At 43.5% G+C, this 16,186-nt stretch overlaps 1 protein-coding gene across 1 annotated transcript in view; it reads right to left on the bottom strand.

Annotated features, from left to right (window-relative positions):
- Positions 1 to 706: 706 nt before the first annotated feature.
- Positions 707 to 16,186, bottom strand: part of PXDC1 (PX domain containing 1) — an 89,806-nt gene continuing 74,326 nt past the window's right edge. The window contains exon 5 of the mRNA XM_088471791.1: positions 707 to 2,623. Within this exon, the coding sequence (XP_088327917.1) occupies positions 2,506 to 2,623 (118 nt within the window). The 3' untranslated portion in view covers positions 707 to 2,505. The remainder of the gene's footprint in view (positions 2,624 to 16,186) is intronic.

The raw sequence follows: 16,186 nt of genomic DNA, 5'->3' as shown, positions 1-16,186 counted from the left end.
AGATATCTGACAGAAAATTGTATAGTGTATGGCCAGCTCTAATCCGGCTCTGTTTTTAATGTAGTACTGTTTAAATTATAAAAAAAAAAAATAAGTTTTAGTTAAATGAACTTTGTAGCTCACCAGAACTGTGTTGCTTTTTCCACATGAATTGCTGTTTATTAAATAAGTCATAACATCATCCAGGCAGAGAAAGAAAACAGCAGTGCAAGTGAACTTACTGTAGCAGAGCAGTAATTATACTGGGGCATTTGTATAATTACCAAGTAGTGGCAGAGCTACCACTTTTTCCTGTGTGTTGTCGCTTCTGGGCATTTTTAATCATAAAAAAATGTAAATAATATATTTATTTAAAAAATTGTTTAGTTAATATTCTTTTTCAATAATTTAATTAAGATTTTTTTTCAGTCATTTTTACAAATGAAATGAGAATAAAGAATAAGCTATGCCCATCTGAGATATTAAAAGAGATTAATTTTTTAACTGAAATCTTCATTCTATCTAGCAGTAGAAATGCCCCATGAGTCATGTCGTTCACAAAATGATCACCCCCTTATCTTCTCTCTCACTTTTATAAATATTAAATTGCAGGTGTAAAAGTACTTCCTTGCAGAAACATATCTAACCATTGTACAAACCCTGTTATTATATATATTATAAGTATATATAAGTATTTTTGAACAAGCTACTAAAATACACAAATAACTCAAATTCATGTAGATTTATTGTACACAAACAGGAGTAAAACTCACACATTTTCAGGAGTCAGCTGGGTTTAGAGCAGTTAAGAAAGTTGTTCTGCAACACACCAGGCACTGATATGTCTAATGCTCTATGCACGTACAGCAGTTGGATATGTTTATACCCAATCAATCAGAACCATTGCTCTGACAGGTTATTTTTATATATATATATATATATATATATATATATATTATACTGTATATAATATATATAGTTCATTTCTATTTGAAGAAAGTTTAAAACATCACACTATGCAGATATTAAATATATTTATTGCGAGTAATATTTTTTTTCATTTCAATAAAATAGATTTAAAAATGTACTGTATAAAAGATTTAGGATTTTCAATAATTTACTATTATTTACATTAGAATGTAGTTCCTGTTAGTATGCAGATCTGGGGGGAAACATAGTTGTGTATGTTTAATCTATAATCTAGCAATTAAGCCTACACCCACCACAGGAAGCTCCATCCCAGCAGAAATCCCTATACAAATCAAAGAATTCAAAATGTTAATATTGCACAAGAACCAACACTGGAATGTAGATGCTGCACGTGCATAACATGTTCAGTTATCCAGCTATGGTGGGTCTTATCTCACATACATTTTGCATATTCTTCATACATACTGATGTCCATACTGAAACCGCAAACAAACAAAGAAACTCTGGGGGTCATTCAGACCCGCTCGCGAGCGCAGGACGCTCGCAAGCGGGTCGATGTTGCCCCACTGCGCATGCGCACGACGGAGGGAGCTCCGTCGTGCGCATGCGCGAGACCCGGATAGCGACTTACTCTTCGTTCGCTCCGGGTCTCGCACCAAAGGGGGCATGCTGTCGATGTTGATTGACAGCACGCCCCCTTTGGTGGGCGTGCTGGGGGCGTGGCTGCCAGACGGAGGCGTTCCCATGGGAACGCCTACCGTCTGAAGCCGGCCCCACTGACATCACTAGTGATGTCAGTGGGAGTGATTTTGGCTCTGATAGAGCCAAAATCACTCCAGGGCTTGCGGCAGCGAGACCCTACCGCAGGGTCTCCGTGGCAAGCCCGATGGTCGCGATGGTCTTGACCATCGCGACCATCATCATGGACACTCGCACTACCACCCACAGCTATGCGAGTGTCCATAAGGCCGCTCCATTTTCATGTAGGAGGGCCCTGATTCAGAGCGAGCGCTCTGGTCAGAGCGTCCGGCTCTGAATCAGGCCCTCTGTTTGGTCTCCTTTATACCTTCTCATTTCAAGGATATCCAACAACATGATAGGTTGAAAAAACAACCTAGCACAAGTTCAGCTTTTGAATATTTTTCTCACGTTGCTCTTCACACTGTGTCTTAATATTGCAATAATTATTGTGCCATGGAAGCCTCAATCTTCTCTAGTGGATGTGACATGGTAAATAAAACAGTATGTATATTGCTCCTGGTACTTGGATCCTCGATATTCTGGCAACACGTGTAAGAGCCGGTACTTATGATCATGCACTACACTCGGAAAGGCCAGCGTGCATGCGGGAACAGGCCAGGAAAGTACTATGGTGTGGATATTGAAAGCAAACTTGCTTTAAGCTTTCCAAAGTGTTTCTTCTCCTTTTATTGATATTAAGGCATGCTGTAAGTTCTGCTGTACGTCTACTTGCTGTGATCTATGTGCTAGTTGCTATATTTTACAGTTTATAAAAGGCCACAGGGATAGCAGCATAGCAGCACCGGGGAGATTTCACCTTCGCGGTAAAGAAATCCTTGCATGTTTTTGATAGCTTTAGTCTAAAATGTCTGTTTCAAATGGAACCAGGTGGTAATAGGACAGATTAGTAACATAGGCTGTTGGGTCATCAGTGTCCTCGGCCTCTGGAGAAAAATCAGTTCCATTTCCAAATCTATAAAAAAAAGGACACATAAAATAAATAAGATTGGAATAGCAGCACACAGGTACAATGAAGTTGTGGTTGTGTTTGACCACACACAATTAATAAAAATAGCTAAACTTCTAACTAGTACACACTTGATAACAGATAATTTTAAAACTTTGCCTATTACCGCTTGAACTGTGATTGCATTGAAAAGGGTCTGATCAAACAGATTGTCATAACTTAAGAGTAAAGTGGTATGTAACGGTTTTTATTTAAAAGCAAACTTAAGGCCAATAAAAAATCTGGATAATAAACAGTTCAGGAGGTATTCACCTGTGGCTGATAACTGTCGCTTCAACCGGCTTAACAGCCTGCAGAAGCAATGTTGTTGGATAGCTTGTTTGTCATCAAAGCTTGTGGGTGCTAGTCATCCCAGCAATATGTAATACAGCCTGATGTGTGTGTTTCTTATCTAGATGACAGCTCTACCTGCTGTCACTTATAAATTCAACAACTTTAATTTATATGTCTATGAGATCAGCAGCTGACACTGAATGTTGTTCCTTCTAGTGATATATTGGAGGCTCTTGTGTTACCTCCTGGTACATTAGCCTGCAGTTTAACATCACATGAATGTATGACCCGATATAGGGACTATCACTGTTTAGAGTTAGGACCCTGTATAGCAGTGTGCTGTTTTTTTCTGTTGTGTACCTGTTGTAGGTAACCACTCCCTGTGTAGCAATACATATTGTGTATTATTCCCACACTGTTTCTGCTTAGCATGACAGCCCTTTCTAACACATATTAGAGTTGGTTGTGCCTAGGCACTGGACACCCACACTTCTACTGATTGGCAAGAAAGGAGTTATTGATACAATCTGCTATTCTCTACAAGCAATTCCACTGTTATTTATTTGTGGCTGTCAAAGAAATGTATCCTGATAAAACAGGCATTAGAGAATCCCAAACATAGATATTTTTCATGGAGAAATTGACTGGAACCAGCTTAGATGACATCATAGCCTAGCCATAGTTTCATATGTGCCCTGTTTTTCAGAAGAATTTGGAATACTATTTCAGCATAGGATCCAGTACAAAATTTGAAAGCTAACTTCCCAACAGGGTTAGAATTTTTTTTTTTTTCGTTTAAACCGTTTTTTTTAATGAAAAAAAAAAAACGAATCCTGCTTATTATATTAGTACTGTGAAACATTGTTATGTATTAGAAACCTTAATCTACCGTGTTTTAATGCTTTCTAACCAGGGTTGGGGGAAAAAACTTTTTTTTTTTCCCAACCCCACTTCCCAAGCAGCAAAATGCCTTAAATACAAATTAAAATAACATTGCCACTGATTTGCAAATATAGATCATTACAGTAAAAGAGACAATATTATTTTAATATGTATTTAAAGATTGAAACCCCCATTTTCTTTGTTTATTTGAAACAGGAAAGAATAAAGAGCTATGTGCATATAATGTAAGTGCACTTATATAGTCTGTGTCAAAAATATGAAATGTATATATTTGTTATCATTGAGGTTGTCATGAGAACAATCTGAAGATGACTCAGTATGACCTACTTCTAAGTCTGTAACTTGTTTTATTAGCTATAGGAATTAAATATATTAAAATGAATCTGTAATGTAATCTGTAATGTAGTACAGGTTGAGTCTCCCATATCCAAATATTGCGAAATACGGAATATTCCGAAATACGGAATTATTTTGGCATGACTGAGATAATGAATCCTTTGATTTTTGATGGTTAAATGTACACAAACTTTGTCTAAGGCACAAATTACTAAAAAATATTGTATAAAATTACCTTCAGGCTGTGTGTATAAGGTGTATATGAAACATAAATGAATTTAATTTCTGTACACAAACTTTGCTTGAGCCACAAAATTATTGAAAATATTGTATAAAATTACCTGCAGGCTGTGTGTATAAGGTGTATATAACACATAAATGCATTCTGTGTGTATATTTGGGTCCCATTCCCAAGATATTTCATTATGATATGCAAATATTCCAAATTACGGAATATTCCGTTATCCAAAATACCCTTTGTCCCAAGCATTTTGGATATGGGAGACTCAACCTGTAGTGTATTCTTAGGAAAAAGTTTTAATGTTAAATTATTATTATTTAAAAAAATTGCTTGATTTTACTAAAAAAATAAATAAATGGTGATCTGCTACTAACATCAAGGGTGTCTATTTACCGAGCACAGTATTACTGATGTGAAAGTGGTCACATGATACTGTGAAGGTTTACATTTAATACCTGCTTGTATTTAATAAGCAAACAATAAAAATAAACGCCCATGCTTGTTTTTCCCAACCTAAAAAGTCAGAATTTGTTGAAAGTAAAGTTAATAGACACATGGAAAAAGCAAAGTATCAATATCTGTAACTCCTAGCAATGCAGTCTTTGATTTAATTACTGTAACTTTCCCTGTTGTGAGAAAAACAAACACATGACAGGTCAGTGTAGCCTGAAAAACACGGAGCTGTTTACTCACACTGCTTAATGAAAGGGCTATGCAATGTTTGTACATCACTACGGATATTTTTAAGCATGCAGTAAAGAATGTAGCAGTTATCAGGTAAATGTTCATTGAAGTCAGTTGAGGTGTAGAGCTAAACCTATTTGTATTGAACGGATAATGCAAATATGATTGAAGGAGAAAGTAGAACAGAGCAGCGTTGTGATTTTCGGCAAGAATACCTTAAGGGGTGTGATGTTCTGGTTTTGTTGTGGGCCCGGGGTGGTGATAGAAGCAGACACAGAAGCAGATTTCAAACAAAACGTGGAACTTTTAATAAGTGATTTGGCAGACATGAACAATGGGAGAAAATAAGTCCAGGGATGGCACTAAAGTGTAAATGGGAACTGAGGTGAATGCAATGAGTAAAAGGCCAGGTAGTGGCAGATAGGAGCAGTCCAGTATCCGAGTCTTGCGAGGGTGGTGAAAAAAGACTTGTCCAGCAGTGTGAGGTTCTGGTTAATAGGGAAATGTCCAGATAATGACAGACAGGGGAAGTCAGGTGTAGTGGTTGAAATCAAGAATGCAGGCTGAGGGAAAATCATCCAGCAGAGTGTCAGTGAAAGCAAGGTGCAGGGTGAACAGCAGGACTCAGGTTCTCAGGCAAGGGGAAGGTAATGGAGGATGCACGGTAGTCCAGCGGGGTTGGAGAAGACAAGCAGGCAGACAGGTAGTGTTACACAGGAACAGATGGTGAGCATAGGGAACTCTCTCAGCTATGCTGAGTAACACGTTGGACTGGCAATGAAGTGAGGCTCTGAGCCTCCCTAAATACCAAGTGCTGTGCCGTGACTGGCCAGAGAGAGCATGTGACAAACCATGATTGGGCGATTAGGTCACGTGACCGGAGGCAAGATGGCGACACCCTTGCCGGAGCGGAACGGAAGCACCACCAGGCCTCACCAGCCCAAAGTGACAACATGCCCGCACAGAACCACGCACAGCCAACGCCCTTTGCCAAACACCAGCGCCACCGCCAGATGCCCCCCCCCCATAGTGACCTCACAGGTAATACCCGTCGACCACCATGCCGAGAAACTTTGGTTGTGACAAGGGGTATATTTACTAAAGTGCAGGTTTTTAGAAGTGGAGTTGTTGCCCATAGCAACAAATCAGATTCTACTTCTAATCTATCTAGCACCTTTATGTAGCACGTTATTAGCTAGAATCTGATTGGTTGCTATGGGCAACATCTCCACTTCTAAAAATTCTCACTTTAGTAAATATACCCCTAAGAGTTATTTTTTAAATGAATAAAAGTTGAATCAAAATGTCTTTGCTGATTAAGTAACAATAAAAACCACAGTGCCTTGCAGTGATGGACAGTGAGGAAAACAGGACCAGGGCCTTAACTACTGATGTGGGACCGGAGCAGCCGCACAGAGCTCAGCGCTCTGTGAGCTGCACCGTTGCTACCCCATGACCCTTGCTTCTGGCTAGCAGGAACACTACAGACATACACCCTGCCGTAATTACAGCTGCCTGAAACGTCTTGAAGACTCTCCGGGCACTGCTGTAGTTGCGGGTTCTGGCGCCCCCCTATGTACAAAGTCATGCAAATACATTTGCTCTCAGGCATCAATAAAATCTCTGTAACACAGCTGAAACAACTCTATTTAAACACGACACACACACAATGGCATAACATATGCCCAAGCAACAAAGAAATCCCCTATCAGGGAGAGCAGTGCATTTGTAATGAGCCAATCATAAGCAGTTTATCATTATCCTGCCCCTGATCTCATGTAAATCATATATGTGTCTTGTTGTCGCTCTGCATGCGTTCACCTGTGCTGCACCTTCCCAATTAACTGATCACATCATTTGCCCACCACGCTGTTCTGACACTTCACCAAAGGGCAAGTGAAGTGTGCACATTTGCAATGATGTGCAATAGGGAGAAAATAATTGAACAAGAGAGAAAACAGGTTAAACATAGCAAAAAGGGTAAGGGAGAGAAAAAAGGGGGGACAGAGCAAAGCGAGGGGGGATAGATGGGAGATAAGAAAAAAAAGAGAAAACAGTATAGAGTGAATCAGGGAAGAGACATAGAGACAGGAAATAAGGGGTAAAGTAAAGAGAGATCTTTGGATAGAGGGGGAAATGGTGAGAAAGGGGTAACGGGGAACGAAGGGGGAAGAGGGATATAGCCTAAGAAAGGGAGCAATGTGGGGAAGAAAGAGAGAGAAAGGGGGGAAGAGGGATATAGCCTAAGAAAGGGAGCGATGTGGGGAAGAAAGAGAGAGAAAGGGGGGGAAAAGGGATATAGCCTAAAAAAGGGAGCGATGTGGGGAAGAAAGAGAGAGAAAGGGGGGAAGAGGGATATAGCCTAAGAAAGGGAGCAATGTTGGGAAGAAAGAGAGAGAAATGGGAAGGGGGAAAGAGACAGGAAAAAAAAGCCCACAACAGCCATTTCTACTATCATCCATGAGCAGTAAGGTAATCGGTTCTCTGCAATCTGTATTCAGCAGCACTTTGACATTTACTGCTGAAACTGGCTAAGATATTTCTAAGCACGTCTGTATATGAAAAGCTCAGGATCAAAGCTAAAATCTGAACAGAGCTGAGGTTGTCTGGTGCTGATAAGATTAGATTCTTATAGTGGACCGTGTCAGTTTGTGGAGACCCCCATCTGGCACGTCAGGAAACTCTGGATTTTATTTTGTTGTACTGATTTGTATTTCCAATTTAATTTAAGAGGCATTTAAGCTTTATATTGTATCTCTAAACTACCATACCTATCTGGCTTGCATTTATTATGTGGTTTACATTGTCTCTACCCTGGCTGACGCATGGATTGCAAACTGATGACATGTAAAGAAGCTTTTCTACTATGGAAATTATGATGTTGTGCATTTTGCACATTGCAACAGCATTCATTACAAATGTCCATTTCTGGAGGGTAATCTCTTTATTAACTAAAAGATATTTAATTCTATGCTTCGTATAATGTGTTTCTGGAATTACAAGGTAGTGTGTGTTCTATGATAATCTGTATCTCAAAGTCAGTGTGGTAAAGTTCCTTTTTATGAAAACCCTGATTTTTGTAAACTATATTTAATGATTCTCTTTGTCCAATGTATGGCCAAATAGGCACTATAGAACTACTATTATGTAAGGACAATAGTTGGATATGCTTGGCTTGGATGCATGTGCAGTGCCAAAAATGCCAAGATTGTCTGCAAAACAGACGTGTGTACAGTAACTCTGAATCAGACCCTATATAAGCATACAGGTAAATGTTTTGCCTACAGGCTTTTGATCAAAGAGGTCCAAATGCATACCTCTCAATATTTGGGAAATGACGAGCAGGACTCTGTGTGCACCTTGAGCATGAAAAGAGAGTGTGGCATCCTGATATGAGGCCTCTTGGGGTGTGGGCGCACGTGGATGGTACAGTGTGACAATGCCCAAAAAGTGGGATTTAGACATCCAGGTAAGGTCGGACAAAGGTAACTTGTGCATAAAGCAATTCAAGTAATAGCATTTGAAATATAGGAATAGCAATGCATTCTAAACCCAACTCAGACTTTATTAGATCAGATAGCAAAACAAGTCCTGGCTGACTGGACTACCTGTAGAATTATCCATTTAGGATTTATTGGCACATTTGCATTTTTTATCCCCTCTTGCATTCTTTTAGCAACATGAAAAAAAAGAAATTAAAAATACACAGTGAATTGTAGCGTTCCATCACAGTTATTTGTCAATGTGGAGGTTTGGCAGCATTTATTCTATTGAATGGAGAAAAGTCAATGCAGACAAACACATCAATATATGAAATTATAAAGAGATTTGTAATTGTTCGTCCCATTAGTTAAACATTAATGATGATTTTCTATGTCACAGTTGTGCTAATACAATAACAGGACCAATTAAAAAGCACCGGAGGTTTTATGGGCCTTGTCAAACATTATATGCATTCTTAAATAAAATATCTTGTACAGCTGGAAAAAAAAAAAGATTATGAAACAATTTCCGTCAAACATTCAGGTGCCAAAATGTGTAATGGAGCAGTGTGATGCAGACATTTTGGCACTGAGACTACCTGATCAAATGTTTTATTTTGCACAGAAGCCAAATAAACAAATTATCCACAGTTCCACTCCCAATTCTCCTCTCAGAACCACTGACCAAGCTCTAGCGCAGTCAGGGACAAATGTTCCATAAGATGTGAAGGAATGAAAGAATGTCCTGTGCGCACAACAGAGGTGACCAGCGCTGCAGGATAACATTCTTCTGAGTATCGCCACGGCTCTTGCTGTGACAGGAAAAATAACCCTGCTCTGTAGTCTGACTATCCAGAGCTGTGCTGACAGCAATTACACCAATCAATATACTTCATTGTAATCAGTCGGACAGCAGGTGTAAGGAATAATATTAAGCTAGTAATGTTACATTTCAGCTACGAATAATGTGAGGTCTTATCAAGTGGGGTACCAGACACCAATCACTTATACATCATGTCTAGCACTTATGATAATATTTCAATGTCTGCCACATAGACTCAGTGCATAATTTGTTTAGTTCTAAACCAGTATGATTTACACAGGAAGCTGATACGGATCTTCCCTGCTACAGCCACAGGGTACATACAAATCTATGAGGTCAATTTAATTAGGCGCAAATGACTAGCGGGGAAGTTGTTGGTGGGATTGGCTACTAATCACTCAGGCCCTGGCTGCTCTGTGGGGCCTGCCATTACGGGAGCCAGCCATGGAGGTGGAGCAACAGGTCCCATCAAAGCACACAGTCTTTGTTGTGAAAAATTTGCCAACACGCCCATTTCAGCATGGGGCCTGCAAGATGCCTCTAAGGCCCTGCATGTTAGTCTATAGGTCAGGGATGGGGAACCTCAGCCCGGGGGCCATATAAGGCCCCTGGAATTATTTGGTCTGGCCCTCTGAGCTTTTTTCTGCAAGCCACATCTGGCTAGCAGGGTGCCTAGAATGGCATCCTGCAGCCACAATCTATGCAGCAGTCCCATCTGGAGGACGCTTCAGACGGTCACACCACTGCCCTTACAACTCCCCGGAGCATCCCCAGGATGCTCCGGGCCATACCTGCCGACTTTCTGGCTGCTCCTTCCGGGAGGGAGCAGCCAGATCGTCAGGATGAGGGGGGCGTGGCCAGGACAAGGGGGAGTGGCCGGGCGGGTGACGGGCACTTGTAGGCGTGGCGGGGCCACACGAAAGTGTCATATTGGCCCCACCCCCGTTATACAATTCCGATAACATAGGTATTGTGAAGTAGGGGGCGGGGCCAAAATGACACGAATCGCCCCCGGGGGTTGCTAAGGTAATTGCGGGGGGGATAGAAGGGGTGGGCGGCAGCCGGGAGGATTGCCTGCCTTCCCGGGAGGTCGGGAGCGGCACTCGATTTTCGGGAGGCTCCTGACCAAATCGGGAGGTAGGCAAGTATGCTACCTTACACGGAGGGGGCATGGCCTGCACTGGGCCCGCAAATAATGTTATATATATCAAAATGTCCCTCGGCAGAAGAAAGGTTCCCCACCCCTGCTATAGGTGATCCACCTTGCTGTGAATCCAATGGCCAATATAATAAAGGACAAGTCTAAATGTAATCTTTCAAAAAGTAGCTAATTTGAGCTTTTTATTACTGCAACCAGACATCAGGTAAACATCATAGAAACGAGAAATTTTTTTGGGGAAGAACAAAGAACAATAGCCCCTTCCTCATTTCAAAATCCTATACATCATACTTCATTGAGGGAGGGGTCCCAAAACATTTGCTATTTTCTGTGATGTTTACCTGATTGTCTGGCCAATGAAAAGCTCAAATAGCTATTTTATGAATAACGTAATTTGCTGGAGTGCAGCCTTGTCTTTTATTTTATTGGACAATATTAGGATGTGAGGAGACCACAAAGGAGATTCCAGTGAGGCTCACAGCTGCACCACACCCTTCCTGGAGTGAATCCAATGGAAAACAATGCCATTTTATACCTAAGTTAGCTGCTAATGGCCAATCAATATCACCTTATCTACACTTAGTGAACATTCAGATATCATCAGGGACTGAAGAAAAATCTGTTCCAGCAATGACTGCCAAGGGCCTGGGGGGCAAGTCCAGGGCGCTGGCCCATAAACAACGGCTTATCCTTAAATAGAGATTGCGAGGTCTCGCGCGCAGACCGACCGCGAGAGCGTGTCCTAATCAATGGCTCAAAAAGGGATATTAGTTTCAATACATACACTTAAATTAAACATTATAAGAGGAAAATAGAATGGTGGATATTTCTCAGAAACAGAGACAATATAGGGCCCCATTTAACAATGAAACAATATGAGATATGGTAAGAACTTACCCTTGTTATCTCTATTTCTACGAAGTCCATAGGGTTCCACAGGATACCTTGGGGTATAGGCGATGGCGGCAGACATCCAGGCACCACAGAGTTAAATTTTCAGCCTCCCAGGATGCACTGGGGTCCCTCTCCTATACCCCGCCCCCGAGCCTCAGGCCACTCAGTTTCGTAACAAGCCATAGGCCGGAGCAGGAGCAAAAAAGAGAGAGAAGACAGTCTGGAACACACAAGAATCACATTCTCACCAGAAGGAGACGGAGAAACCGGTGACCAGATCAAAGCCCATCTGCAGTACAGGTGCGACAGGGCGGGAGTCCTGTGGAACCCTATGGACTTCGTAGAAATAGAGATAACAAGGGTAAGTTCTTACCATATCTCATATTTTCTACTTCAGGGTCCATAGGGTATCCACAGGATACTTTGGGGATGTCCCAAAGCAGTATCCTTTAAGGGTGGGGACGCTCCTGTGCTGTAAGGAGAATCCGCCGCCGAAAGGAAGCATCCTGAGAGGCGAAGGTATCAAAAGCATAATACCTTACAAAAATATGGACAGATGACCACGTGGCTGCCAATCACCGCTGAGGCGCCACGTCGAGCTGCCCACGAAGGACCCACAGACCTAGTGGAAGAGCTTTAATAGAGGATGGAACAGGAAGACCTGTGAATCCATCCTGCCAAAGTTAGCGTTGTGGCAGGCCAACCCTTTTTATGGAAATCAGAAAGGACAAAACCGAGAGTCTGAGATCCTAAATGGACTGGTACGGTCAACTTAAATTCTTAGCGCCCGTACCACAGCCAAATAGGCCTCACCAGCAGACAGGACTGGGGAAGTAAAGGCAAGCACTGCCCTGTTCCTAGGAAAGATGAGAAAAAGAGAGGTCTACATGACAGAGCCTCCCATTCTGAGATCCTACTGGCCAAATTAAGAGCCAGAAGGAATACAGTCCTAGCCGTAAGCCATTTGAAATCCACTGAGCCCAGTGGATCAAATGGCGGTCCTCAGTGAGCCCTAAGGACCACAGCCAAATCCCAAGGAGCCACAGGTGGAACAAAGGGATGCTGAATATAACGTACACCCTGCACAAAAGTGCAGACATCAGGAAGAGTAGCAATCCTACACTGAAACCATACTAACAGGGCAGAAACCTGCACCTTGAGGTAAGCAAGGCGAAGACCGTTATCTAAGCCCACCTGTAGGAAAGCCAACCTCTGGATATCCGGAATACCCGAGGAGCCTAGCCTCTAGGGCGACACCTGAAAGAAAGTATACCATACCTAATGGTAAAATCTTGCAGATAAAAACTTCCGAGCTCTTAGCATGGACACAGCCCCTGTTAACTATAGAGCTGGAAAAAACTCCTAGACCTTAAGAGGGCTGGGTATCAGCCAGGATCCTGAGACAACAGGTCTGGGCGTAGAGGCAACAGCTTCGGAGTGTTAACTGAGAGGCTCCGAAGATCTGAGTAATAGTGCCATCTGGCCTACGCTGGAGCTATCAGCAGGAGCGTGCCTCCTTCTTGCTATTACTGGAGGAAGAAGGGATAACGGAGGGACGAGGTACACAACTTGGAAGGTCCACTGGACCTACCTACGTCTATCAGAAGAGTCTCATCTCTGAAAGGCTCCACTTGTTCACCAGAAGATTGAACACCTCCTGATAAAGAGGACATTTCTCTGAATGCACGTCTTGACGGCTGAGAAAGCCTGCTTTCCATCTGAGGATTCCTGAATGAACACTGCCGATGACGGCAGGGATATAGCCTTCCACCCAAGCCAGAATTCGGGACACCACTGTTAGTGTCGCCTGACTTCGGGAACCTCCTAGGTGGTTTACATAAGCCATCATGATGGCGTTGTCAGACTGTACCTGCACGGTATTTCCGTGGAGGACGTGTCCTGCATGCTGGAGAACCCTGAATACTGCTCAGAGTTCTCAGATGTTTATGGGAAGCACAAAAACTACTGGTGTCCACCTGCCCTGGAACAAGTGTGGATCCGTCATGCTTCCCAGCCACGGATACTGGCGTTCGTCGTCAGAAGGACCCTGTCCGCAATCCCAAAGGGGGTGCCCCTTGTTTAGGTGAGCTTTCTGCAGCCACCAGGCCAGAGAGAGACAAACCTCCGGGGAAAGACTATTGACTTTATCCTATGGGGCAACCCATCCCATCCGGAGAGGATCAAGTTCTTTAGAGTGAAGCTGGGTACTCTCCACCATGTCGAACAGCGACATCCTGGAACCCAGGAACCACATTGCCAAGTGAATAGACACTCGGCGACTCTGCAGGCAACTGCGTAACTTTGCCTGTAATGCAGAGATATTTTCCACAATCACAAAGATCCTCAGATGTTGGGATATGGAGCATCCTCTGTGAAGAATCAGAGAGGACCGTTTCCAGTTTATCAGTCAGCCCTAACGTAGCAACACAGATATTGGCCCTCATTCAGAGCCACTCGCTAGCGGCAGTACGCTCGTTCCGAGCGATGTTCGCACATCTGCGCATGCGTACGGTTTTTAGTACGCATGCGCGAACCAGTCAGTGCGGCCGAAAATCGTTGGTACGCAATATAGCGAGGGCCTGCTATTTTGAGTGACAGAATGAGGCGTATGTGGGTGGTAACAGGGGAAGGTGCTTGAAAACGGGGAGTGAAGATCCGAACGCAGGCGTGCTTAAAGGTCAAAACGGACGTTTTAAGGGAGTGCATAATTAATACAGCAGCGTCATTGACCACGTCACTTGGTTCTTTTTAACTCAGAACTGCTCGCAAAATATCGGTTGAAAAAACCAACCACAAGAATAGCGAGCAGTTCATACGCTGTACGATGTACTCGATTAATCTAATAAATAGCGGACATGACGTATGGTGCGTGCGGCCAGGGGGCGTTTTTATCAAAAAAACGAGCGTATGTTTTGCTCGCTCGTTCAGACTTAGAGGTGGGAACAGACTGCAATTTGCGAACGGATCATTTGAATAGCCACCCCTTGTTTTTGAACGAACGACCACAAATAGCGAACGGCTCTGAATCAGGCCCATTGTCCGTTGCATATGGCACTGAAGTATCTCTGGAGACCGTGGTAACAACAGGAGGTCATTCGGATAGGGTAACAAGCGGACCCCCTGCATCCGCAGGTGGGCTGCCATAACTACCATGACCCTGGTAAACCGTGAGGCGCGGAGGCCAGACCAAGGGGCAATGCCAGAAACTGGAAATGCTTATCGACCACTGCAAACCTGAGGAAAACACTGGTGTGCTAAGAAAAGAGGGATATTCAGGTAGTCACCCTGAATATATCCAACGACACCACAAAATTCCCAGGCTCCATTGAATGATGGAATGCAGGGTCCCTCTCCCGAACCGAGGAACCCTTAAGAATTTGTTGAAGGATTCGAGGTTGTGAATGTCCTGGTAAGACCCATTGGGTGTCTGTACCAGAAAGAGGATGGAGTAATACCTCATTCCCCTTTGGGGCAACGGAATAGGTACTATAACTCCTGCCTGGAGCATAGAGTGTAACACCCTCAAAAATTACAGGGCCTTGTCCTGAATTGACAGAAGACCTGTAACGAAAAACCTTCTGGGAGGCTTTTACCGGGAGGAAAGGACATACCTTCAAGAAAATACTTCTCTTACCCCAGTGTCCGTGGTGGTCAGACACCAGCACTGGGCGAACTGGAGAAGCCGGCCTCCAACTCTGGGGGCTCCCGAGAGGAGGCCCGTCCCATGAGGCTGAAGGCTTATAGTCCAACTTAGGAGTAGGACGTCTTGTACTCCAAGCCTGTTCTTATGGCTGAGCAGATTTCCTGGCTACTGACTGTCTTGGAAAGCTGTATTTTAGACTTACCCTGGCCTCACAGGGCCGAAAAGACAAAGTCCCAGACCCTGATGGGACTGTAGCCGATGGCAGACACGCAGACGTAGCTGCTGCCTGCAGGGCCACAATTGCGTCCAGACGAGGGCCAAACAGGACTTGTCCCGTAAAAGGCAAAGCATTCCAAATGGAATCTGCGTCCGCTTTCCAAGAGCGCAACCACAGGGAGCGGCAAGCCGCTACTGCTGCCGAGGAGATTCTGGAAAGGAGTAGGCTATATGTAAGACCGTCTCATTATGAACGTGGCAAAGTCTCTGAGAATTTGCCACTATCCACCTGCTCTGCTGGAGAGTCAGTGTGCAGAGATCCAGTTACCTACTCAGTGTTCCATGGCTCTGGCCCCCCAGCACACGGCCATAGCCGGCCTGGAAGCCCCTCCAGCAAGGGAATATTGGATTTTAGATATATTTGCACCTTGCAATCTGGAACCTCCTTCAAAGAGGACCTGGAGGGCATGGGCAACGTAGCACTCCTCACTAGGCGTGTAACATGAGAATCTACCCGTAAAGGTAACTCCCATTCGGAAATGTAATTATCCGCAAAAGGGGTATGCAAAAGGTCAACCGTTTTTGAGGCTGGAACCGCTTACCCGGATTTTCCACGCCTCCTCTAAATGATCCACCTGACCAAATAGAGGAATTACAGTGGCAACACCCTTATCCTTAAAGAAGGCATATTTGGATTTAGCCACGGGGGATGTAATAACCAAAGCCGTACGGACTGCCGTAGAAGGCCAGGTATATAGACTTTAGACCCAGACTACGCCTCGTTTGCACTAAGGGGCTCGTGTCTGAAAAAGTCAATAATGTCACCGTCATCAGACGTCATGTCTTTACTCGTCT

The sequence above is a fragment of the Taudactylus pleione genome, unplaced genomic scaffold (assembly GCF_031769625.1).
Source record: "Taudactylus pleione unplaced genomic scaffold, aTauple2 ptg000116l, whole genome shotgun sequence".
NCBI classification, from domain to species: Eukaryota; Metazoa; Chordata; class Amphibia; order Anura; family Myobatrachidae; genus Taudactylus; species Taudactylus pleione.
The sequence above is the reverse complement of the archived record's forward strand: the minus strand, read 5'-3'. Positions and strand labels throughout refer to the sequence as shown.